The following is a 24467-nucleotide window of genomic DNA, read 5'->3' on the forward strand; positions in this document are numbered from 1 at the left end:
AGGCGTCTTTTCCAACCTAAATGATTACGCGAGTTTATGTAGGTTCCTATAGGTTATGAAAGGCATTCCCCTTCAGGATTTTTTTTTACACAAATCTGTATCTTAAGCATGGGAAAAGGAAAAAGTGCGCTTTGGCACTGGGAATGCTTTGTGGGGGCCCTGGCTGGGCTCCCCTGCTGCCACCCAACACCGGTGCTTGCACCCCCCAAGGGTGCTGTGCCCCGAGGAGTGGGTCGCCGGTGGCTGGGTCATGTGTGCAGGAGGGACAGCTCACGGGTCTGGTCCGTCCTGGGGAAAAATAAAGGAACCTAAGTTTAGAATTAAGCTAGGGGATTCAGATGCTGATGTACACAGTCACGTTTGTCACTACAGTAATTACCTTCTGTAATTTTTCTCTCCTTAAAAATCAACAGGTTTGTTTGGGTCAGCAGTTCCAGCAGCTGGTATTCTGAGCAGAACCAGCCAATACTTTTTTTTTTTTTTCATTTGATATGATATGCATCTGCAATAACAAGCCACATGTGAATTTTATTAAGCCTTCCAAATTTTCTGTCTGTTCAGGGAGCTGTATGTTTAAGATTTACAGATACGTGGCTTCACCTTCAAGTTACAAAAGGCTTTGTCATGGCTGCATGGCTGTGAGTTACAAGGCGATGGCGATGTCCTGTGTTAAGTGGGAGCAGGATGCCACGGAGCTGCTGGAAACAGGACACTTGTTTTCAGTAGACACTTGAACAATATTAAAGTTGATTTCGCTACTAAAACATGCATTTAGGTAAACAAAATTTAAGTGCTGTTTTTGTGCTGAAAACTTGCTCGGGTTTAGCTGTATTACGATGGTACTACCTAATGGTTGCATGCCAAAGAGTTAAGCACATTTTCATGAAGAAGTGCACTTTCCTTTGAAGTTAATACTTGCTGCACACTAATTTCCTCATGCATATAAATTATTTTTAGATCAGTTTTGATTTGAACCTCATTATCTGAGCTGGGGATGGAAGTTACTCTTGTTCAGATGCATCTGAAGACTCTGGGAGTGGACAATGTCCTGCTTTCAGATGTAGACCATCCATGGCACGACAACTGCGTGTCTTTAGTAGGGTGAGAGTTTTCTGCAGACAAGAGGCAAGAAGTTTGGAGAGCTATGTGCAAACGCAGTATTTGCTTTGTAGACCTCTGCGGCATGCAAAGCAGACTGCTGTTTGACATCGGACGAAGGGCAAGGCCTTGACGTTGTGAGAAGGCGGTGGTGCTGCTGCCTGCTCTGCGTGGCATTTTGGGACGGGGAATCTCTGAGCAGATGGAGCAGTACCAAGGCGTGGTGGGAAGGGAGATGCCCCTTCCCAGGACCCCGAGTTTTTGCTTTAATAACGCTCCACAAGGCGTTTGGAAGAAATTCCCCACCCTGAAGTTTGCAGAGTGCCTGTGCACAGCTGTGTGCAGGGACTGGGATCAATAATCCGGTAGCGTCCCAGAGTCGGATGCTATTTCAGTAATTAAACATTTGGCACAGCACGGGCTGTTCGGCTCTCTTCCTCTCGTTGCATTCTTTAAAATTCACTTACAATGCTTTTTGTGGCAGGGAAGTATTTACATCCCACATTTATAATGTTAAACCAGTTGCCAAACACTGAAGAGCTGATAAACACTATGTGCTGTTAACACTATAAAGTACAATCCCACTGCTACTTGCATGCAAATAAATAATAATAACTTAGCTGGTTGTCCGCTTTTCGGTGTATAAATGCATTTGTCGTGTAGCATAGTGACATCTAAATCATTTTAGTAAAAGCACTGGAAGGGCTGAAACATTACCTGCAGGTACGATTAAGAGAAAATTTTATTGTTTGGTTGTTTTTATGTATTTAGTTCCTTATTTGAATATTTTTTAACACTTTTAAAATTATGTGATGCTTAATCATTATTGCTGGTTTTCACTTTTTTTTTTTTTTTTCTCTAATTTCACTGAATTACTTTGCCTTCCTGAGGATTAGCCCACAGGCTAAAAGTTACTATAAAATATTCATTAAATCTTTTCTTGCATCTGTTACAGACACAGATATCTTTTTAATGTGCTGGTCAGTTTTGAGACTGCTACTTTCATTGCTATCCATAAATCATTAGCAAGTATTTTTAGTGTCATCAGTGAAAGGTTAATAGAAGCCCATAATTTTCAGATGCATCTTTTTGATTAGCTGCTCAGAAATTTCCTTGAAAAGGGGATGTGAATTGTTCCACACTGAAAACTGGAGACTGTGTCCAATTTGTGCATAAATTGTGATTGTCTTTGTAATGGGCTCCTAGGAAGGTGTGGGGTTGCCTGCAAGGTAATGATTTAAGCATAAACTGACCCTTGATGAGGGAACTGGAGTTTCAGTTTAATGTGTTTCTGTAGTTTTCCTTCACCTTCGGTGCCTTCACATTCCACACAAATAATTCCTTCATAACAAGTGCCTTTTCAGAAGATGTATGCTGCTGACAGTTAATATAAAATTATTGCCCCTGAATGCATTTTTGTAATTACTTCCCAGAGAACTGTCTTTGTGTTAGAAGACATTTCACACTTTAGTAACATAAGTGTTTGGGGAGAACATGAGTAATAATTACAAGCAGTCTTTCAGTGAAAATAAACCTAAAAATTATAAAAAAAGCTAATGTTAAAGTTGGTTAGAGACAGTGAGGAATTTATTTAGCATGTTATGCATGTCTGTATATATTCCAAGTTTAATAACCCTTCAGTAACTAAACTTAAAAAAGCAATAAAGAACAGAGAAACTGCTTTCTAATTTTTAAGCAATAATGAAACTAAAAACTGATTAAAAGTGACATGCTACTAGAGACAGAATAAAGAAACTTAATCTGAATGCTCCTATAGGAGATTTCTGCTGTAATGGAAAATGAAATGACTCACAGTTTGATCAATAAAAAAATTAGCAGCATTTAATAAAAGGTTTCTCTAGCATGTTGTCTAAAGGATACTATGAAAGCCTTGAAATACAAGAAAACCGGGCTTGGAGGGTGAGTTTCTGTATGGGAGCTAACGTGACTTAAAAGTCATCTGCTGGGCAGAGCTGGTGGGCATCGGGTCAGAGCCTGGACGTTGATGGTTGCACTGTTTGGTGCAGCTGGACGTGAGCTCAGATTGCCCACTACAAACCTGCTGGTGGGGAGCTCGGAGCCGTGTGGGTGCAGAGCAGCAGGGGGTCTTGGTTTCGCTGGAGGAAACGGGGTGCTGGCAGCACCAGGCTTTGTCCCAGCACGGAGGTAACAGCAGATGCTTGGTGTCCACCTGCTTTCCAGACGGATGTACCAGGAGGTGCAGCACCCTACTGAAACAGCGGGACTTTGCTAAGCTGAAGAAAGATGCTGGGATGCTACGCACCTACTTAAAAGTTAAGGTTTTAATGCATACTTCAATACATACACAATTCTGTTGTGAAACGTGGTAACGTGTTCCTAGGTCTCTGACTTCTATATATTTTAGTTGATAGATTTTAGCATAACCTGTATTTTGATCCTGTGGGTCGTCACCAGTGCCCTTATTCTTCCCTTGCCTTTCCACAAAGGCTGGCGGCCCCCAGCCCTGCTGCCGGTGCCGTCTGCTGTCAGCGCCAGACAAATGACAGCTTGGAGAGGCTGCAATGGCCAGAGCCCTAGGAGGGCACGAGGAGGTAACAATATACAATTTTCATGGTTCAAGGGTAGCCTTATCCTACTGTTCTTCATTACAGTACTGCGGCGAGATCAATTTTATTAAGTTGTAAGTCTTAGGAGGCCAACGCCATTAACTACGTGCTGGATCACACGGGGTTTTGGTGGTGCGATCGCTCTCCCTCTTGCCGGGGGCAGGGAGCCCCTCGCACGAGCCCTCCAGCCTGCATGTGCTTTGCTGCCTGTCCCGCAGCCATCCCACGGCACTTTGTGTGTCGTCCTTCCCAGCTCTTTGTTTTTCAGCCACGTACCTCTGTTTTCCCCCGTGGGGTTTGGCGCTGTGCTGCACCGCGTGGCAGAGCACCGAACCTGCTCGCCTGCAATGCGTGCAGCGAGCACTTGGCGTGCAGAGAGAGCCTCTGGTACCCGGCCCTGGGATGCTGGAACAGGGTTTTGGCTGCTGGTACAGGTATGGTGCAGTGGTTGCAGCATCTCATGTGGCCTATTGAGAGGTAGCACGCAGGCAGCCCTGGGTTCGAGACGTATCTGTGTAAAATAGGTGGTTTCGGAAACGCTGAAGAGCCGCAGACCTGGCGTGCCCCACAAAGCCAAGCCTTCATCCTATGGGAATGAGCTTCAGCTGAGGTTTGTTTGCATTTTTGTTATTGAAGCATTAATTTTTTTTTTTTTTTTGCTTCTGTTCATTCTTCTTTGACCACAAATTACAGAGAAGTTTGGACTCTGCTGCTTTACAGTCCAAGAGACAACACTAAAATGCCAACAAACCACATGAAAGTAGGGACACCCCCCCACCGATTTGGCACTAGGCGCCAAGTGAAATGCTTGCTAATGAACGTTTAGATTAGGCTTTTCCTTTAAGTTATTTGTTTCTTTTGTTCTCACTTCCCAGTTACACGAGGAGTTTCCTTTCCCCTTGCCTTCCCAAGCAGGACGGCATGCCCGGCTGCGCCCAGCCCTGGGAGCTGCCGTGCTGTCGCTCCGCCGTCCCTCCAGCAGTTTGCTTCTGTTTCCTCAAGGATGATTTGGTTCATCTCCTGTCCTGAGTCTCTAGGAAAGGGTTAGGAACTACCAAAGCCCTTTGTGAGGCCTTTGGTGGTTTTGTCTTTGGACCAAGGTAGCAGAATGAGGAGATGTCTCATTCCTCTCATCACCTGGTCCCTTCTGGTTCGGCACATGCACGTGCGCACAGCCGGGTGCCAGCTGGCATCGTGTGGCAGGGAGCACCATGGGCACGGCCACAGCTCTGCCGTGCACCAAGCCTGTGCGTGCCTGCTGTAGGGAGCAACTTGTGAAGGAAGACCTGCAACCAGAGGTGTTGGAGCCCAGACGTGACCTCGTGCTAGATAGTGCGCTTCAAAGAACAATCCTAGATTTAAAAAAATCCCAGCTTTCAAAAGTCTCTGGGTTTAAAAAGAAATTACCGGCACAAGCACAGAAAGGCTCGCTTGCCCTATATTGTGCTAAGATAACAGAAAGTTTAAACTGTCTATATTGGATTCCGCAGCTGAAAAAATAAGCCCAGAGGTTTGCTCTGACTCTCATTTCCCAGGCCCACGCGTTGCACGGCGCTGCACGTTTCCGCGTCCCAGCGGCCAGCGCGTCGCCTGCAGTGTGCCTGCGGCTGCCCCGTGCTCCCTCCAGTGCCGCTGCTCCCCGCGGCCACACTCCGCCGTGCTCGGCCCCAAACAGCGAGGCCTGGCCGTGAAGAAATGGGAATTCGCTCTTGACTTTGGGGCCTGGCGTGAGCATGGGACATGCAGTCTGTTTGCAAAACCTTGGCTTTCAAAGCATGCTGTTGCTGTAACAGCACAGCTCGGAAGGCATTTCTACTGACACTAACCTTCCAGCCGAGCCCGCGGGAGTTCTCTTCTCCACCTTTGCCAAGTTTGCCACATTCCTTGGACCACCAGGTCAGGCAGGAACACTCCCATTTCTTGACGCGTCTTGATGAAATTGTAACTTTTTAGAAAAGAAGTTGGCTTTTACCAAAAACCAAGAGTCGTTAACATTAACTTTAGTGGCAATTAGAGTAACATATTCTTGACTGTTGGCCAGACTGTTTAGGTCATAGGGTAAAAGCATTCGTCTCCTGTGAAGCCCTACAGGCCCTTTACTGCGTTACAGGAATAAAAGAAAAGAGAAGAAAATAAAAGCAAGAAGACCCCAAATGCAAGTGGTGAGGTGTACTTTCAAGGCTGATCTGTCAAGCTGTCTTATCTCTTACTCAGGAAATTGTTGGAGCAACCGTTGGAGACGGCAGGTCCATTTTAAAATTACTAATAATGTTTCTGTGAAAGCAGGGCCTTTTTGCCACTTAGGACTAACCAGTGACCGCTTGCCCAAAGGCATGGTGCCAGTAGCAGTGTGTTGGCCTCCCGTGGTGACAGAAGACCTTTTGGGGGTGTGCCGGTGCTCCTGGCACCCACCCTGGCCAGGCACTCACCATCACGAGGGCAGTGTGCTCTCCACCCTGAACCTAGCTGCACCATGGTGGGATGCTCATACAGTTCTTGCCTGCAGGAACACTGCAGGTTAAATTCGTGCCTTACTGCAGCAAAACTCCTCAGGAATTCATTCCTAAGGAGCGGTCCCGGGTGTCCGGCCTGGTCAGGGACGCTGAGCTCACTGCAGAGCAGCTGGGGCTGAAGCTCTCCCTGCCTGAGGACCACCCGTCCCCGTCACTGCCCTGGCACTCGATGCTGCTTGCTCCCAGGGGCCCCAGGGCCACCCATGCCACTGCTGCCTTGGTGGGGACATGGGCCAAAAACCCAAGAAACACCCCGGGTTTTCCTCAGCAGCGTGGGGTTTCTCCAAGGCGAGCACCAAGCGTGCAGCTCGGCAGAGGAATCTGAAGACGGTGTTATTCCAAGGACAGCAACCCTGAGGTGTGGCAAACACGCACGATTCCTTCAATGGACTGAAAACAGAAAACATCTCATTTTAAAGCAATGTTGCGTTTGCTAAATAATTTATGTGCAAGATTTCACTATTGTGTTACTTGACATACAATGGTGTCACGTAATGACACTTTTGAAAAGTTGCCTAGAGGATCAGATTTCCCATTCAGTGGGGAATTAAAAAATGTTTCTGGAATTTTGCTCTGCAGTCGGGAATCTTATTTTCTTATCTCACATTGTACAATTTATTTTTCCTAAAGCAGTGTGTTAAATTATTTGTTATTGTTGGACTCGGTTGAACAGCTTTATCCCTAGTGTAGTCATGAAGTTTTGGAGAAAAACCAAGGATGAATTTGTCACAGTGTGCTCACCAGATCAGCTGGCCTTTAGGTTAACTGTCAAAAGACAGCATTTCTACTGAAAATATTAGTGAAGGTGCCTTAAACCTCCTTGAGGTTGCCTAAAATCTTTGTTCCTCAGGTTGTAGCTACATCGGTTCAGAAGTGCTTTTCGGAGGCTTCCATCAGCAGGCGGCATGGATTCAGGTGGCAGTTCTCAGATCAGATTTATAGGCTTGCACTATTTTATAGGTTTCTGTCTTATAGAGCTGGAGAGCTGATGTTCTGATTTATGAACGTTTATCAAATCTGCAGGACATACAGGCTTTAACAAAATTGACTGAGCTATAATGTTTGTGATTTGAGTCTGGGATGAGATTGTAAAACGGTGTGCCAAGTAAATACAACAAAATGGAAGTGATCAGTGCAGTGTGTACATTGAATTAGGTGTTAAGTAAAGCAAAGCTAGCAAAGCTTTAAATGTAACATTATTTAGCAGGGTAGGGGTGTAAAGAGAACAGAACTGTCCTTAAGTAGAATACGCTTTTATTAAAGGAAGAGGCTCTAAAGCATGAGGTTCAGAGAACAGTGTTTTATTGAGTGAACCCTGTACAGATCAAGACGTAGGACACGGAGAGTGTGGTGAGTGATACTTTTATAACGAAATCCTTAAATTCATTACTGCTCTAAGAGTGGCATATCTGCTTTCTTAATATGAACATTACACCTTGCTCTTAATAGCAATGTTGTAGTAGAAAGGTATGTATAATTTAACAGGAGAAGAACCTGAAAACGTGCACGTCGGTTAATTGCTAAGAGCGATGCTGTGACAGACAACGAGCAGGCATTGATTTTTAATATTTCCATTGCAATTCAATGGGTACGTCATGATACGAGTGCTCCACGGAAAGCCGCAGAGCGTTTTACACCAGTTGATTTACGTTATCATGCGCAGTGCAGACGATGGTATAAAATGTGTGCTCGGGATGGAGCGTGGCAGCAGAGCCCTGCTAGCACCGCGTATCTGAACTGCAGCACTTGCGGTAACCAGTTTTCAGCTTTAATAAATTTTATTTCTCAGCTTTGTTTCATGTTCTCAGCACTGGTTGCCCTTAATCTTTCTGGCGCTGATGTAGTTTTAGAAACCATTCATCTCTCCGTTACCGGCGCAAAACCCCTGTGCCGGCAGGCAGCCAGGCGGCACCCCCTGTGCCGTGGGCTCGGGCACCGCTCCCCGGGGCCCTGCGCCGCTCTGGGGCTGGGCTCAGCGCGGGGGGCTGCTGTGGTGGGGGCCTGCTGACCCCACTTGCTCTTCTGGAGGACTTGTAAAACGTCTGTGTCTAATAACATGGCACGCTCGGGTGGTGGGATCGCTCGCGGAGGCGGGCAGAAGGGCACAAGGCCGGCACGGCTGGTGGTAAGACAGGCGTCCCCTCAGCTGGTCACCCAGCGTGGCCAGGGCAGCCGGCACGTCCAACGGGTGCTGAGGGCGCAACGGGGCTGTAGGAGGTGGAGGGGAAACTGAAACTGGCCTGCCGGAGGGCTTGGCCTCCTTTTACACCCTGCGCCTGGAAACTCGTGGATTGTTTGGTCACAGAAGTCTGAAGTGGGGTGTGCCGCCCAGCGAGGTGCCCGCGGGGTTCGGTGGCACCCCTCGTGTCCTGAGGTGTGCGTGGGCCTCGGGGTCTTCAGCTGGAGCGTTTCGCTGTGGTGGGCACTCACGCTGGGGCTTGGTGGCGGCGGGGAGAGGGGAGCACGGAGAATTAAAATTCAGTACGTGCCTGTTCTGTACAGGCTGCAATTAATCTTGCCAATTTTTAAAGCTTTGAGAGCCTGGTTAAGTGATGAAACACTAACGACTTCTTATGACAGAGAGTCAGAGATTTCTGCCCGCTGAAGGAGATTGAGGGAGTGTTTGCAGGATTCACACCAAGCAGCAGAGAATACAGTTGAGAATTGTTGCGCCGCATGATATAAAAACCACATTAATATAATGAAAGGTGTCAGGAATAACGCGAGACCGGCTATAATTAAATGTATCTCAATAAGCGCGGCGTCGTTCGTCAGGCAGACCTCTAAACCTTCGCGTGCATCCTTGCTGTTGGCAGGTGGCCTGGGAGGAGAGCTGGAGAGCGACGCGAAGGACAGCCGGGCCCTGGAAGAGAGGAACAGCGTGACGAGCCAGGAAGAGAGAAATGAGGAAGATGAAGACATGGAGGATGAGTCAATTTACACCTGCGATAACTGTCAGCAGGACTTCGATTCGCTGGCAGACCTGACTGAACACAGGGCACACCACTGTCCTGGAGGTAATGTTAAACTCGCTTTGCAGTTCTGACAGGTGGTTAGCTGGGTAATTGGACATAGCAACAGCTTGAGGCCTCAAGTGAGATTAAAGAATTAATAATGTAATTTTACAGTTAATGTAATTTTATTGTGGTGCCTTGGGTAGCCTTTGTTCACTCCTTTAATAAAATTAAAATAAAAGCAACAGCTTTCCAATTGGAATCTGTCAGTAATTATGTTAGACAAAAATGTTGTGGGGTTTTTTAACGTTAAAAGTTTCAGACAGGGTATTTTTCCCTCTCTTCCCAAACGTAGGAAGATTAAAAAAGTTAAATGACTGAAGTGTGCAAAACTCCCCCGAAGAAAGGCCTCTGAACCCCACCAAAGAACATGACAATTTCTGAGATAAAAATTCATAGTGTGAGCTTTGTAATCCCACCCTAAAAATACACCGTTCTCCCTAGGTTACTGTTGCGTTTCCTTTTGAATTTTATGGAGGTGAGGATGGCATGAGCCTACCCTGATTTCGATTTTCCTTGTGAAGTAAGAACAAACACAGAGCGATGGTGTGTGCAATCGCAGCGTATCTTGCCATTGCACGGCTCCTCGTGCATGGCCGGTGGTAGCAGCAGGCACCCTGCACAGCATGTTATCCGCTTTATGGGGGCAGCAAAAAGCCTTGCAGATTTTGCCAAAGATTAAATAAAATCTTAGGAGGGCGAGCACAGAATATGTTCATATATATTTAAATCAGGAGTTCTCGCCCTTCCCAGAGTCGAATACACTGCCAGCACTTTTTCCTCCACACTCATCTAAGACATTTTTAGCCAGTTCCCATTTCAGCTGGCAGGGGGGTTAGCTTCTCTTCTGATGCAGCATTATCCCATCCTCATTCCCACGAGTGCGTGTTCCTCCCTGGCCACTTAATTTGTTTGGTAATGAGTCCACATTATGTTCTTCTTTTTGGGCATAATTAAAGCTGTGCCCAGCCGAGAAAGGCCAGAGGAATTGCCCAGGGCGAGCGTGCAGACGGGGCTGCGGCTGGCTCTACCGCCCACCCCGAGCATCCTCAGCTGGATGCGGCTCTCCTGCATCGCCAGGGCTTCTTGCTCTGCGCTCGTGGTTAAACACTGCCTGGGATGCCAACTTGAAAGTACAAAAACCAAAAAGGTTACTGCTCGCAGGGTCGTTTTTTGGCCACCTGACAATCACTGGATTGCCCTGAGATTTCTGCGAACAAAATTCATATTTTAACGCAGGGTAGTAAGCAGGAAAATGCTGTTGAATAGAAAAATCCTTGTTTTCCAGGCTGGAAGGTGAGGTGCGCAGCCCAGGGGATGGGGACAGGTCCCTGCAGTGCCAGGCGGGAGGGTAGGGCACTGCGGCTGGTCAGTGGTGCTGTGAAAGAGAGGCCTGTTTTTTTCATGAGGCAAACGTCCATTAAAACACAGCAACCTAGAGATCCCTGTCTGTACAGTCGATGTTTTCACACCTCAGTTTTTATTTACCCTCAGCGTAGTGTTCTGTTAGTGAGAGTAAGAAAAATAAATTCTATTTTTGGGACCTATCAAAATAATTTGTGAGTATTCCCCTTGCTAATTTTTGATTGCAGGTAGCATAACTTCATCATCTTTTACTGTCTTGACATGTGCTGATGATTTACAAAGACATTTTGTCATAAAAAGGCACCGTATAATCATCTGCATATACACGGAATAGGTGCTGATTATCTCCATGTGAGGAAATCCTTGTTCCAGAATAAGAGTGCCTGTTTTCTATTTGTTTTAGTCTAGTGTCCTGAAGTGATTTAATGCCGAGGGGAGGGTTGCACTCATCTATTCTGGAATGAGAATGTTTCCATGAAGGCAATCTGGAATATCGTTTGATATTTACATGTCTTGCCACGAGGAAAAAAAAGTTTTCAAGTTTAGACCCACCAATTGTTCAATAGCCATACGAATTTTTGTTCTAAGAATGCAAATTACACGTGTTTGTTCAGCTCACCTGGAAAGACTTGCCCGCACCAGGGTGAGAATCTAAGAGAGCGCCAGGAAATGTGGTGTATTTAACGACGTTACCCCACCATATGAGCTGTGTCCTGAGTTGCCCTGCTCTCCTTTTGTCTCTAATGCCTGCCCGACACCTCTGAGGCTGTAACACAGTGCCTGACCTTTGGGCAAGCTAGAGTTTCATGTCTTAATCTGAAGCAGGGTGTTCAATCGTGTCTACATGGCTCCAGATCAATGCAGGTAATATTTGTAGTGATAATATCACCAGGCTGATAATACAATGTAACTAATGACTTCCTTTGGGAGGCTGAAGTTAGGAAGGTATTGTAGCTCTGGTGTGTTGCAGGATTATAAGAGCTCACTCCAAAGAATAGGATAAACCATCTATTTCACTGGAATCCCTTAGAAATTCATTACAGCGGGCTGAAGTTATAATACAGTTTGAACGCGGCTTCTTTGACATGTAAGGAAGTAACAAACAGCCATTTCCCCCCTCGCTTTTTCATGTATTTCAGACTTGTTTCTTTGAGGACAAAACACGGCTGAAATCTAGACATCTCTTGTAGCGTAAGTGCACGGCATCCCTTTGGATGCCGGCCCGGTGGAGGTGCTCTCCTGACAGAATTAGGTGCCTCTCGTACCTTTTGCTCGTGGTGGATGTCTATGACAGCAGGCTGGGGGCTTCCAGTGCCGACGGGGATGTGAAAAGGGCCCCAACGGGGCAGCGCATGCTGAATGAGCAGCACGTTTCCTCCCCAGCTCATGGCTTCCCAGCTCGGCCTCACACGAGCGCTCCTTAAACAGCCAGAGAGCATCTTTAAAAATGCCCTGAGAATACATAGAGACACCTAGTGCATGTGCTACACGTGTTGAGCTTTTAAAATGAATTCAAAAAGTCACTCATGTCCTGTGCCCCCTTAACTCGAGAAGACTCAGGTGTGGCCATCTCATGCAGTCCTTTTTGTATGTTTTTTGCACGCTGCCGTTAGTGCAGGCGCTACGACACAGTGCCACAGCAGTACTGACAAGAGGAGAGGATCACATGTGCATTTACAAGTGTGGGTGTCCTCTAGCCAGCATCGGGGGCTGCATGCATCAAGCAGCTATTCTGCAGTACGTCACTGCCTGGTGCCTGGTGCTGGGTTGTTTGTTGCCTGATGAAAAGCGGCTAAAAAGCCCTGAGACTTGCCTTTTTGTATGTGCATGTTGGTCCACATGTGCCAGTCTGGTTTTAGCTCCCGTTTTTATCATGTTGGTTTTGATTCCTCCGCCCATGCCAGCCCTTTCCCCCTGCTGGGCCAGTGTAGCCTCCCATAAACTTTTTCCTTCGGTTTCCCAAGCAAATGTAGGGTGTTGTAAAGTGAGTTAGCGCGTCAATGAACTGGACAGAAGTAGGTTACGTTGGGGTCTCTGAGCATTTCATGAGGTCCTCTTCTGTTGTTGATAACTTTACAGGTTGTCTGTTTCAAACAGCAGCAGAGCTATATATGGATATTGCCAGCTGGGAAGCGGCTGATTTTTCTAAACTACTGTACGGTAGGAACTAGTTTATAATTAAAGTCTTGCAGTTGCTCCTGTTAAATGCCCTGTAACTTGTACACTAGGCTTGCGTTAGAAACGAGGTATTGTAACTGTTTCGTGCTAGTGTATAATTTTGCATTTTCTTGTATTTCACCTGCTGAATTATAATTGCCATGCAACTGTATATGCAGGATGCTCACCCAGAAACCATACACGGCAGCTTGCCAACAAGTGGCCGCGTCTCAGTGATGTTTTTGTCAGGTAGTACTTTGTACTTTGCACTGACAAAGATGGATATCTTGCATGTATTTCCCAAATTAACCCTTCCCCGAACTATAATCTTGTTGCACCCGATTGGCAAGTTGGAGATTTTCAGTTGCTTTGCTGCTGATGTTGTTGCTTTTTTAAAATAATGAATTAACTGATCATCCTCCACAAAAGATACTGAAATACAGTTGTGAAAAAGCAGTGTGGAAACTTAATTATACACCTAGTTTATACAGCTGTGGCTCTAATGACCTGTTGGCCCTAATTACTGTGTTGTGGCTTGGTCTGAGTGCTCCTGTCCTTGCCAGAATTCTGCTCCTCTCTCTTAACATGACTAGTGTTTCAATCTAAAAAAAATAATTAAAAAATAACATTTCCTTTTTTGTTCTTTTCTACATTGTCATGCTGAAATGCAAGTTTCCTTCTTTCCAGAGGTCATGGCAGTGTTTTCAGAATTGGCACCAGAAACGCTCTGTAATATCACAAACTGTAAAAGCACGGATGTTCCCTGGCGCCCTCAGTTCTCACTGCCTGGCTCTGGCAGCGGGCACTGCGGCAGGCTTTTTGCTGTCGGTCCCCCAAGGGGCTGTGACCGCAGGCTCCTTTTCTTGTTTCATCCCAGGCCTCACCTCGCGGGGCTCACATTTGTCCCGCTGGTCGGTGTTTGTGCCCGTTGGGGCTGAGAGCTTGGCTCTCTGTGCAGGTGCACGGCGTTGTGTGTGTTTATCGTGCAGAAGGTGAAGCGCGTTCCCGTAGCTGAACCTGGAGCCGAAGCCACGCAGGAGCGCAGTGTGGAGCGTAATGGCGCACAGGGCACGTGGTGACCTTGGAGGATGAGGTAGCTTCGTCGCAGGGCTGCATGCAGCAGTGGTTTCATGAGCGCTGAATGCAGTGCGGGTGTTCGTGGGAGCTGCGTGAGGTGGCCGATTCCCCAGCGGCAGCCCTGCTGGGTGAGGGTGGCGAGGCCCTGCTCTGCCTCTGCCAGTGCAGTCTGGCACTCGGTGCTTGGTCTGCGTCTGGTTCTGGGTTTTACAAGCATGCCGTGCCTCTGAGGGCTTGCAGTGGCTGGTGGGGGGGGGGGGCGTGAATTTGAAACAAAGCTCGCTGGCCATAAACACCAAGCCCGGGATTTGCTCTGTGGCCTCGCAGAGGCTCTCGCGTGTCGAGCGCGGTGGCAGCCGGCAGCAGGCCCCGCCGCGAGGCCCAGTTGGTGTGCTGGCAGATAAGAGCCTGCCAGGGCGCCGGCGCCGCCCCCCGCAATCACCACGGCCACCTTTGTGCCCGGGCCCCTGGGGACGGTGGCACGGGCGGCAGCACCAGGCTCTGCGCATGCAGATAGGAGCGGTGCCAGCGCGGCTGTGGGAGCCTGGGTTGAGCGAAACCAGAGCTCTGCTGGGAGGGAGGCACGGGCTGCGTCTACCCCTTTGCAGCCTCCACGTAGCCGGCAGTCATCGCGGAGGGCACAGCCGCGTGTTTTGAGGCTGTACAAATATTTCTCAGCTAAGATGATGTCTTTCCGCAAGCAGCATATGTTTTTCACATAGGAAGAACATTTTCCCTGTCATTTTTAAACATATGGCCCAGTGAGGAACTGAGGATGACACGTTAGCGTGGTCGTATCAGCAAGGGACTGTTTCATCCTTGCCACTTTAATTGAGCTTTTTTTTTTTTTATCATCTACTTTTATCTAGCTCAAAAATGAGCCTGCAAAGTGAGTGCGGGTACCCCTGGAAACGCGGGGCCACCAGCCCTGTCCTGCTGCGGCCCTGCGCCTGCTGCCCTGCTGCTGCTCCCCAGCCGAGCTTCTGCTGCCGAGGGGCAGTCTGCGGCCATGTCGCAGCTCGGGCAGTCACTGGGTCTGTGTGGGGCAGGTCTGTTTCTCGGCGTTACAGCAATGCAAGTAAATAATAAACAGGTCGGAAGAGGAGGGAGAGGTGGCAACAGGAAGGTGCCTTTCAGGGCTGGACCCTGCTGAGCTTGCAGGGGTGGCCATGCCCACAGAGGAGGGTCCTGCTGCTGCCAGCAGCTCCCTGCTCTTGGTGGCTGTAGAGAAAAATGGGAGAGGGTTCTCCTCTTTGTTTTTTAAGCAACCTGAATGACTATCCCAGTCCCTGGGAGAGAGGGATGCTGCAGCCTCTCAGGAGAGCAGCCTGGAGCCTCAGTAGTTCCCGCAGTCCCTCGGGGGCTGGTGTTTGTAACTCCGTGTGTGACGGAGCTCCATCACCGGGGAAGTCACCAGCCCGAATGTCGAGCTTGGGGCTTGGGAAGATCTGAGGAGCCTGCGAGGAGACCCCAGGTCCATGTTTGCAGTCCTCTTACTGGTACCTTCTGCACCTTGACCCAGAGCTAGAGCCCGAGGCACATGGTGAAGCATCGCTGGCAGGGCAGTGAATGTGTAAGGCACCTCCTTCATCGCCTGCGCTCGGGACGTGGTCATGTTTGCCTGTTTGTCTCAGTTTCCGAGTGCGAGGGGATGCATTGCACTGGTGCTGGGGTGGAGGCCAGGCAGGCAGAAAGGTGGTGGCTGGCCTTTCAGAGGGAAAGTGATTAAGGCTTAAATGTTTGTTAGGAAAAAGCAACCAGCAGTGCATTTCAGGCACTCATCACAGAACATAATTTTGCTGTTGGAAGTAGCGGGATAAAAACAAGTCTTTCTAATGCTGATTTATTTGAATTTAGAGAATATAATTAAAAAAAAAGAATGAAAAATAAAGGGAGTGTGCATACAAACACTGTCAAGTATTTCTATCTTTTTTTTTTCCTAAACAAGCTCTAGAAAAAATCCCTGCAGAAGTTCTGTAGTGCATATTTGAATGCTTTTGTTGTAGCCTCATTAAACTTGGCTTGTCTGCAGATACAGCTGGCATGTTATTAACTGTGCTCCGGGCTTGGGGAAGCCAGTAAGCAGCCTCCACCCCCCGGTGCCGGCTGGCTTTAGGGAAACGTGCCAGCATGGGTTGGTCCTCTTCAGCTGGCTGGCTTTGGGAGCGCTCGCTGGAGCATCCCCGTGAGGCCTCTGGGTCAGGGAGCCCAGGGCTCAGCCTGCCTCCAGCGCCAACCCGAGGGAGGGCTGCACCACGTCCCCCGTGCCGGCCGGCAGCCCGTGGCCACGCACCGCAGCGGTGCCTTGCGAGCAGGATGGATCCGCCAAGGTACGTGGCCTCCCGTGGACATGCTCACCCGGGTGCCTGCATCTTCCGCAGGGCTCTCGCGTCTTTCTGTAGCGTGGGCTGGCAAGAAGCAAATTAATGATTGTCTGCCAGATAGTTTCTCTGTTCTGAACGAACTCGTTGTTGGACTGAACTAGTCAGATAAACTGAATAAGGGAAATATTTTCCCTGCACCTGCTGGAGAGGCTGTTGCTTTCCAAGCTGGGTTTGCACATCAGAAGACCTCCACCAGAGGTCTAAGCAGCTTCTGACTTTCTCCAAAACTTTGGCAACAAGCACATGCCTCTTGAATGCTGTTTCATTTAAGTAATTGTAGTGTTTGTTTGTTTGTTTTTAATAATAAGGTGACTTTTAAAAGTAGATTTCATAATCTCATTAAATTCAGAATTGTTGAAAAAATAATCAATAGAATTTTTAATTAAATAATGTATATAAAATATATATAATGTTAATCAAACTTCATGTTTAATACAACCAATTTTCATTGCCTTAGCTAATGAAAAAAAAAATGATTTAGAGTTTTCAAAGCACCTGGTCTGTTTATGCTAAATACCTCCTATGGTATTTGAGCACTTCAGAATCTTTAAACATTTGGTCTAGCGACTCCTTTCTGACACAAGAAGTACCAACCTTATTTTTATCTTCAGGGAATTAATAAGTCATTCTATTTCAGCTAAAGTTTTGCCTGTTACTGGGAGGAGTATTCTCTCCTTCCATCCCCTACCTCTTGCTGATACAAGATTTGTGTTTTCTCTGGGAACTGATGTTGCTGCTAATTAAAAGGATTAAATTTTAGTCTGTGCAGCTCCCCCATTGGGCATCCTCTGAAAATGCAGAAGCCTTGGCGTCAACACGAGGGGGACAAGAGGTAGGGGTTTGGAGGAGATTTCGAGCCTTTCTCCCTTAGCAGCCTGGCTTATTTTGGATGAAAATGACTGTAACTTTGGCGTCACCGATTTGTCCAATAACATGCATGACATCAGTGCTAGAGCCAAGGTCTTTAATCCAGGTGGGTTTTGTTGCTGGAGACACCTATATCGCAGCGGGTGAGCTTCCTCCTCCTCTTGCAGGCACCAGGTTTTTGGCATGTGGTCCGTCTGTTCTTTAGGCTTCCTTGGAAATCTTTCTCAGCATAATGGTGAAAGACTTTTTGGCTCCTCCTTATGTTGCTACTCAATTACTGTTAGCCTTGCAGAGGAGGACATAAGGAAAGGCTGAAGAGGCCCATCACTTTTCTCTTCTCCAGGGAATCTGTTACATTAAACATTTGAATAGATTTTTGAACGTAATTCCCAGTCATTTCCTCTACAGTGAACTCAGTTCACTTGTGCAGACTTTGTACTTAATGATATCTCCTAAAATAAATGAGATTTGATATAACTTATATTAAATGGTCTTTTTAGAAATCTACATCTACTAATTATTCATTAGAAAATTTGGAGAGATGGACAGAAGTAGAATAAATTCCATTTATGACCTTGCAGTCTACAGAAACACAAATATAAACACCTGCATTCATTTTCTCTGAGCAAAAGTGCATGTGGGTGACTTACTGGAGTCCAAGAGTCATCTAACCAGATTTCAATGTGTTCAGCCCACACCAATAAGCCGTAGCAACCAACCAAGCCAACGCCATCCAAAAAGCCAGCACGCCTTTAGGGCAGTTGCAGGTCAGATTGCAGTCTGTCTCCTCACCATGGGGGATTTTGCTTTTGTGAGCACTTCTGGTTCTCCTCGGGGTGACTGCTCTCCCCTGTCCCTGCTGCCTGCGCTGGTCTCCCCGTGGTCCCTCCTCTTAGGCTGTTTCCTTGGTGTCCTTGCAGTGCTCCTAGCTGGACTTTGACCATTTCATATCAGGCTTACGGCACCGTCCTCCCTGATGCTTTGCTGGCATTTGCCCTTTCCTGGCCCCGGGTGTAACCCAGTCACTTCCACGTCTGAGTTTTCAGACCCCGCGCAGCTCATATGCTTCCGCTACACCTCACCGTGTTGCTGATTTCCCATCTCTCTGTGCTGCTCTTGTTGCCTTGCCTGCTGGGCCCGGGGCTGTCCCTTCCCTGGGCTCCGAGTGCTCACAGGGCTGTCCTCACGCTGCCCCATGGGGACCAGCACCTGCAGAGCTCCCCCAGGTGCTGCGAGCACCCATCTGAGCTGGGGGCCATTTTGGAGGTACTCCCATTGAGGTTCAAAGAGGTAAAGCTGTATGCCATAGTCAAATCCTTGTTTACAAAACCCGGTGAATTTTCCAATTTGCATTCAGACTGCATCCAGCCCCAACCTGGAGAGCTGCTTGATCTCACCTTACAGCCCTGTCACTGACGCTTGCTGTGTTTTGTTTTACAAGAGCTCTTTCAGGCAGGAATTGTATCCCACTAGATACTGTAACGGTGCCCGTGTAGCTGCAGATGGTGTCCCTTGCTGCATGGAGGATGAATTGTCATCGTTAGGATGCTCGCAATGTTGTTGCTCTCCTCACACACACAAAAAAACACTTTTAAACCAAAATTTTAAACAAACAAAACTCAACAATGAATGAAAGTGAGTAGGAGTTTCTTCTCTCGGAGATTAAATGAGAGAATATTGAGTTTCCTGGCTGCCCGTTTATCCTCCAGACATGCAAGCATCAGGAGGGAAGAGGCTCCTTCTCTGCCACGATACGTATTTCTGATGTACCAAATGCATCGTACATTAACCAGTTCAGTTTGGAAGATCTGACCAGCTAAAACTGGCTGCTCAGAAGACAACATCATTGCCTTGGGGGAGCATCAGCTTTTACTGCAAGAGCTGGGGAGAGGCAGTGGTCGCAGCACGCTGGGGAGTCGCACCGAGCTGGGAGAAGCGCGACGTGCATGGCTCAGCGAGTGACAGGCGGGCGGCTCGGCTTCGGGGAGCTCGGCCATGCAGCGAGGGGGAGGAGGACGGGGAGAAAAAATGATTTGTGAACTTGCCCCTTTTGAGATAGCAAATGCTCCTCTCCCGGTGACCAGGAGCATTGCTGAACAGCCGGCAGCTGCATGCGAGTCGTCTTCTGCTGTCAGCGAGTGTCACCGCAGAAACCTCAGCAGCTGAAAGGAGCCACTATACGTGCGCAGGGGATAGAGGAGACTCGAGGATCGAAACGCTCTGGTGTGTGGGCTGCTCGGGATTTTTCTCCGAGGAAGAAGATATCCACAAATGTTTTAAATTAGGCTATCCTTGATAGTTCTGGTGGTATGGAGCCCAACCAAAATTTGGGGGGAAAAATAAGTTACTCTGTTAAAGTAGACATGAAAAAAAATGAAGGGCTTAACTTTTGTCCTGAGGGTGATAAAACAGCACCACACAGCTGAAAATCAATCTGACCTTCACCCACGTGATGCTGTTGTCTCAGTCTGTCTTTCATTTCCTTTGGTTGAGTGAAGGCCATGGCATTCAGGAGGGAGAAAAGCCAGAGGGAGGTGGGGAGAATCCTGTTTTCTCTGGAAAGGCTCCGGTGCTTGCATAAGTTGACTCCATAAAGAGTTGCAGTAAAACTTCAGATTATTTCATTAAATTAAAAAAAAAGAGAAAACAACAACAAAAGAAACTTGTTCTCTTAATAGCCAGGAATCACATTAAGGTAAAGATATGTACTGGAAAAAAAAACAAACATAACTGTTTCTGATGTAAAACATTCTGTTTTAATTAAATATAGAATTAGTCAATGATGGTGTTTTGGAATGAAGGCTTCATGCAGCAACAGGAAACCTGCACATTCATTTAAAAACAGAAATTTGTACCCAAAGGGGAGAAAAAAGGCCAATTATTTTTTCCAGAGAAATTTTAACATTCTTTGTTGCAGGCTTTGTCCAAACAAAGCAAATGTACCACTTACACGAGCATTTACATATACATCAATAAACCAACAGTTCGGGCTTGTGTATAAGCGGTTGTATTGATTTCCAAAATGCAGGTACAATTGCAGTTGGTGAAATACTCATTTTGCACAACATCCTTCAGCAAGTGCTACGGGCAGACACTTTCCCCCCTCATTTCCCCAAAGATGTAGAATCAATTAATAAATGGGTAAAATTCTATGCAGAATTTAATTCTACAGAAACAACATCAACAAAGGAGAAAACAAAGTACAAAAGTGCTTTTCTTTTTTTTTTTGCTTTTTGTTTGTTTGTTTGGTGGTGGTGATGGTGGTGAAGGGCGTTACATCTAGAGAGCCGTTAAAAGTGCAGTTCATTGCTGTTCATCCAGTCCCTTGCTTCTTCCATCCTCACTGAATTTAAATGCAACCCAGAGCCAGATAATTTCTTTTGGAGAACAGCAAATTTTCCACATTGGTTTTACAAAACTAAGATTGCTATAAACTCTGTAAAATTAATTTTTTTCTATTTCGTCATATGCAGACAGTGTCATTTCATGCCATAGTCATGAATTATTGTGTTGCTTTATATTTGTGTGTTATATATCCCATAGCTACTGTAGCATGGAGAGAGTTAGGGATACCTGCTATTTCTTTGTTCAGTGAATGTTGCTTCTTTTAGGAAGCTCAGTAAGAAATGTCAACTTCTTGTTAAAAAGATAAAGACAGAGATTGGATTTAGCTGTAGAGATTAATCCCTGCTTCGTAAAGGTTAAGAATTAAACAATTTGTTCATTAATCTATTTGGGATGTTGGAGATTAATTTATGACTACAGCTTATTATTTAAGTGCAGTTTGTCAGATGTGCCAACAGTCACGGACACAGTCCTTTGCTATTATTCTACATGTTATAAAAAAAAAAAAAAAGAACAGGCAATTTAAAAGATGTTGGGACCTCTTCCTGGCGAGCTCTACTAAAGTCTCCCTGTGATATGCCAAAATGCTATTTGCATAAATGTAGAATTTAATAAGTTATCATTCTGATTAACGCCATTAACTGCTTAACTACTGTAGAAATTGGCTTCCAAAGTTGCTTCATGGTAGCTGTTGCTCTCAACGTCATTTCATTTGCTGTCTCGCTGGGGATAATGGTATGCAAGGGAAAGCAAGAAGGTCAAGGATCTTTTTGTTTAGTCTCTTTGCACATTAAAAGTTCTATTATGTGTTTGTATTGCATGTGGTTTCCAGTCTGTTCGCTACAGAGCTTTCAAAATCCATTGATGATGAGTTTGTGAAGCTAAATATATCTCGTGGGTTGTGACTACCAAGCTATCGTTGCGTGTAGCAGTCAGGGCCAATATTTAACAAGTGTTTTCAGCACGAGGAGTTTTGAAACCAAGTCGAATGGTCTTACAAAAGGGTTAACAGATACACTAATGCACAGGAGGACAGCAAACGTGCATACCTTGCTCTGTGGTGACGGTGGGGTGTTTGGAGTGATGCTGTGCTATTTATGGGGAAGTGTATCTGGGCTTGGGGTTTTTATGTGTTTTTTTTTTCTAGGGGCGGAGGCGGGTTGTGGTATTGTTGTGAATGACACAGCCACCACAACGGGCAATGGGGCTGGAAAAAGCAGTGCCCTCTGCAGCCATCCCTCTCCCTGCCCCAGCAATGTGGAGGTGCAGCCCCACGTCGGGGGTCCCCGCGGCCCCTGCCGCCTTCCCGCGGGGCACAGCCCCACGCGCCCCATGGCCGGGCTCCCCCAGCGCATCCCTGCTGCTCCGTGCCCGGCATTCGGGGAGCACAAACCCGGGCTGCAGGATGCGGCCGCGTCCTGAGGGCTGGCACAGCCGCAGCGCTGCTTCGCGCTCTGCAGCCAGTAGGTCAGCCTCCTGAGAAGCCAGCTTCAGCTGCCCTGGGACACTGGCAGTAGCTTTAATGGATTTCCTTTGGGTGTTAAACAGCCGTGCTCACATCGTGGTGTGTAAACTAGTGGCTGTAAAGGTGGGAGCAGCCGCTCCTGGCTCGGGCTGGGTACACACTCAGGCAGATGTCACTGCCTCCTTCCCAGGCGTAAGCACAAGATATCCGTTCTCTTCTAAGCTGAAAGCAGAGATTTATTTTTTTTCCCAAACAATTCATGTTCTGACTGCATGAGTACCTTCACACCTGTCAGTTGCACTCAGTGTGCTCATTCCCCAGGGTTACCTGGCATCTGGGAGATCCTGCCTCAGCGCAGCCTGATCCCTGCCGCAGCGAATACCTGTGATATTTTGGGTGGAAATGCACTTACACCATCGCACATCGTCTTCTGCATCGTTCTGTTCTGCTCCGCTATATTCCTGCTTTTGTAACCTTTGGGTTGAACCCCACTCCCAGGCTGTTCCGGGAGCACTGCAGCTATCTGCAAGCTGTCCTGCTTTTCGCTGCGGTGCTGGTAAGCTCAAAAACATCTGCAGGCAGCGTCAGTCCAGCTTGCTAGTCTTCAGAGGATATTTGCAAAGTTTCATAAGCCTTGGACCCATACCCACACCCATCCTACATGCAGTGTCTACAGATTTATCCCCGAGAGCCTCTTCCAGCTTTGTTTGTATTACTATCTAGAGCTATCCCACTGCCGAAATCCTCAAGAGAGAGAAGTGGTCAAGAGTACTTAGAAACATCTGTTAAAAATTCAGACAAACACTGCACTGTCACTAGAAGCTGTTGGGAGAGGGGCGAACGAAATTTATCATGTGGTGCTACAGGGGAAAGGGACATTTTTTTGTTCCTTTTCTTTTCCTTGAAAATCAATAGTTTGGTCAGTAAATATAGGAAAATGCCCCTGCAGAGCGTGCTTGGGGCGGAGAGCTGCTTTTCACAAAGTCACAGGCTCACTCGAGAGCCAAGCCTCGCAGCCTTACGGGAGCGCTGCTGCAGAGTGCTCGCGTTTGATTCATCGCACGCCTTCTGCTTGTTTCAAGGAACCCGGCATTAATTGTGTGGGCCTGGAAAGTGCTGACATTAGGAGACAAAGTGACTTCGCAGTGACTTTTCTTTTGCTTGCCACGCTCAGACAAAAGGGGAGAAGTTCTAACGAGAGATCAGTTGCACGCTGCTTGGTGCGTGGCTACGCGCTGGGTTCAGCGAGTACTTGAGAAATGTTGGCGTTTGTCCCTGATGATGCATCATGAAGTTACAGGCAATTTGGCAGAAAACAGCCCCGAGTTTTGCCGGGCTCCGTGTGAAGTTGCGTTTCTCCACCCCGGTGGTGCAGCTCAGGCCCTGCTCCCCGGGGGGTCTCAGCCCCTTCCCCATCCCCATCGCGCATGGCTCTGCGCTTCACCTTTCCTCCGAGAGGCTCGAGCTGGGGGCTCTGCCCTACCGACCCGGGGCACATTCACTGATCTTAGAGAAACTCAATTTCTGTAAGAGAAACTCAATTTCTCCGAGCCCTCTATCCCCAGTCCGGGGTGATTCAAAAGTTAATAGGAAGGGACAAACAGTTAAGGCGTATGACAGGCAATATGATCATGTAAACCTTGTTTCTTAGGATGCCAGGCTGACAAAAATGAACCCGGTGCTCCTGAGAATAAATGAGTCACTTCAGATTGAGACTTGACGGACAATGTTGGCTTTGTTATCACTCTGCAGGTAGTGAGGGGATAGGGTTAGGGAGAATTTTCAGAAACGTAGGCAAGTCATTATTACAGGGGTAAAGTTTCCTCTGCCACGCATCCCCCGTAGCGGAGCCTGCATTACCCTGGTCCTCCTCCTTTTAGGAGCCTTTTGAGGAAAAGTCTCTGGTGACAGGAACATCTCTCAGGTCTTTTCATCCGTGAGCTGCCAGGTGAAAGAATGGGGCTAGAGAACAAAAGATGTTCTGATACCGCAGACAAGCTTTTGTAGGATCTGCCACGTCAGCTGTCTCTTATAAGGTCTGCTGTATTTTCTGTTGATGGTGCTCTTCCCTTGAGGATTTCCCCACACCTGGGAATGCCTGCCATAACCCGCACTGATATTTTCCTCAATGCCTTTCATTTCTGCATACAGATGGAGCTGGGATATCACACACCGTCCTTGCCCTTATTGTGTTCTGCTCCTTGGCAGTCCCAGCTTTCCTGGCTCCGAGCTTTCATCCCACCTCCCTCTCAACCTTTTCCAGGAGGGGCTTTGCAATTATTTATAAGCTAGCTTGTCCTGTTTTCTGACATTTTCAGCGTAGTCTGTGGAAGAGGAGCTAAGTATATATTCCCTGGCTTTACAGGGAACAGGCGACTTAAAATAAATGTTGCTGGTCTGCGTTAGCAAGAAGTTCTTAGATTTTTGTTTTGTTTTGTTTTTATTGGAGGCAGGGAACCCTGCCTTTAACATCAGTGGTCTTGGGGTGGAAAAAATCCTAGTGGCCTGTAACCACCTCTTGCCTTTGCTGCGTTTGGAGATCCTGGAAGGGCAGGCAGCCAACTTGCTTGCCTGCTCGTCAAGGGGAGGCTGGC

At 47.3% G+C, this 24467-nt stretch overlaps 1 protein-coding gene across 5 annotated transcripts in view; it reads left to right on the top strand.

Moving 5' to 3' along the window:
• ZNF423 (zinc finger protein 423) overlaps positions 1-24467 on the top strand; it is a 214712-nt gene that overhangs the window by 47788 nt on the left and 142457 nt on the right. For 4 of the 5 annotated variants that reach the window (XM_080552922.1, XM_080552920.1, XM_080552923.1 and 1 more), the window contains 2 exons: positions 9016-9216; positions 12658-12738. In XM_080552922.1, the coding sequence (XP_080409048.1) occupies positions 9016-9216; positions 12658-12738 (282 nt within the window). The remainder of the gene's footprint in view (positions 1-9015; positions 9217-12657; positions 12739-24467) is intronic. The other variant, XM_080552921.1, reaches the window with a different exon arrangement.

Source organism: Anser brachyrhynchus, assembly GCF_964034855.1.
Source record: "Anser brachyrhynchus genome assembly, chromosome: 12".
Classification (NCBI taxonomy): domain Eukaryota; kingdom Metazoa; phylum Chordata; class Aves; order Anseriformes; family Anatidae; genus Anser; species Anser brachyrhynchus.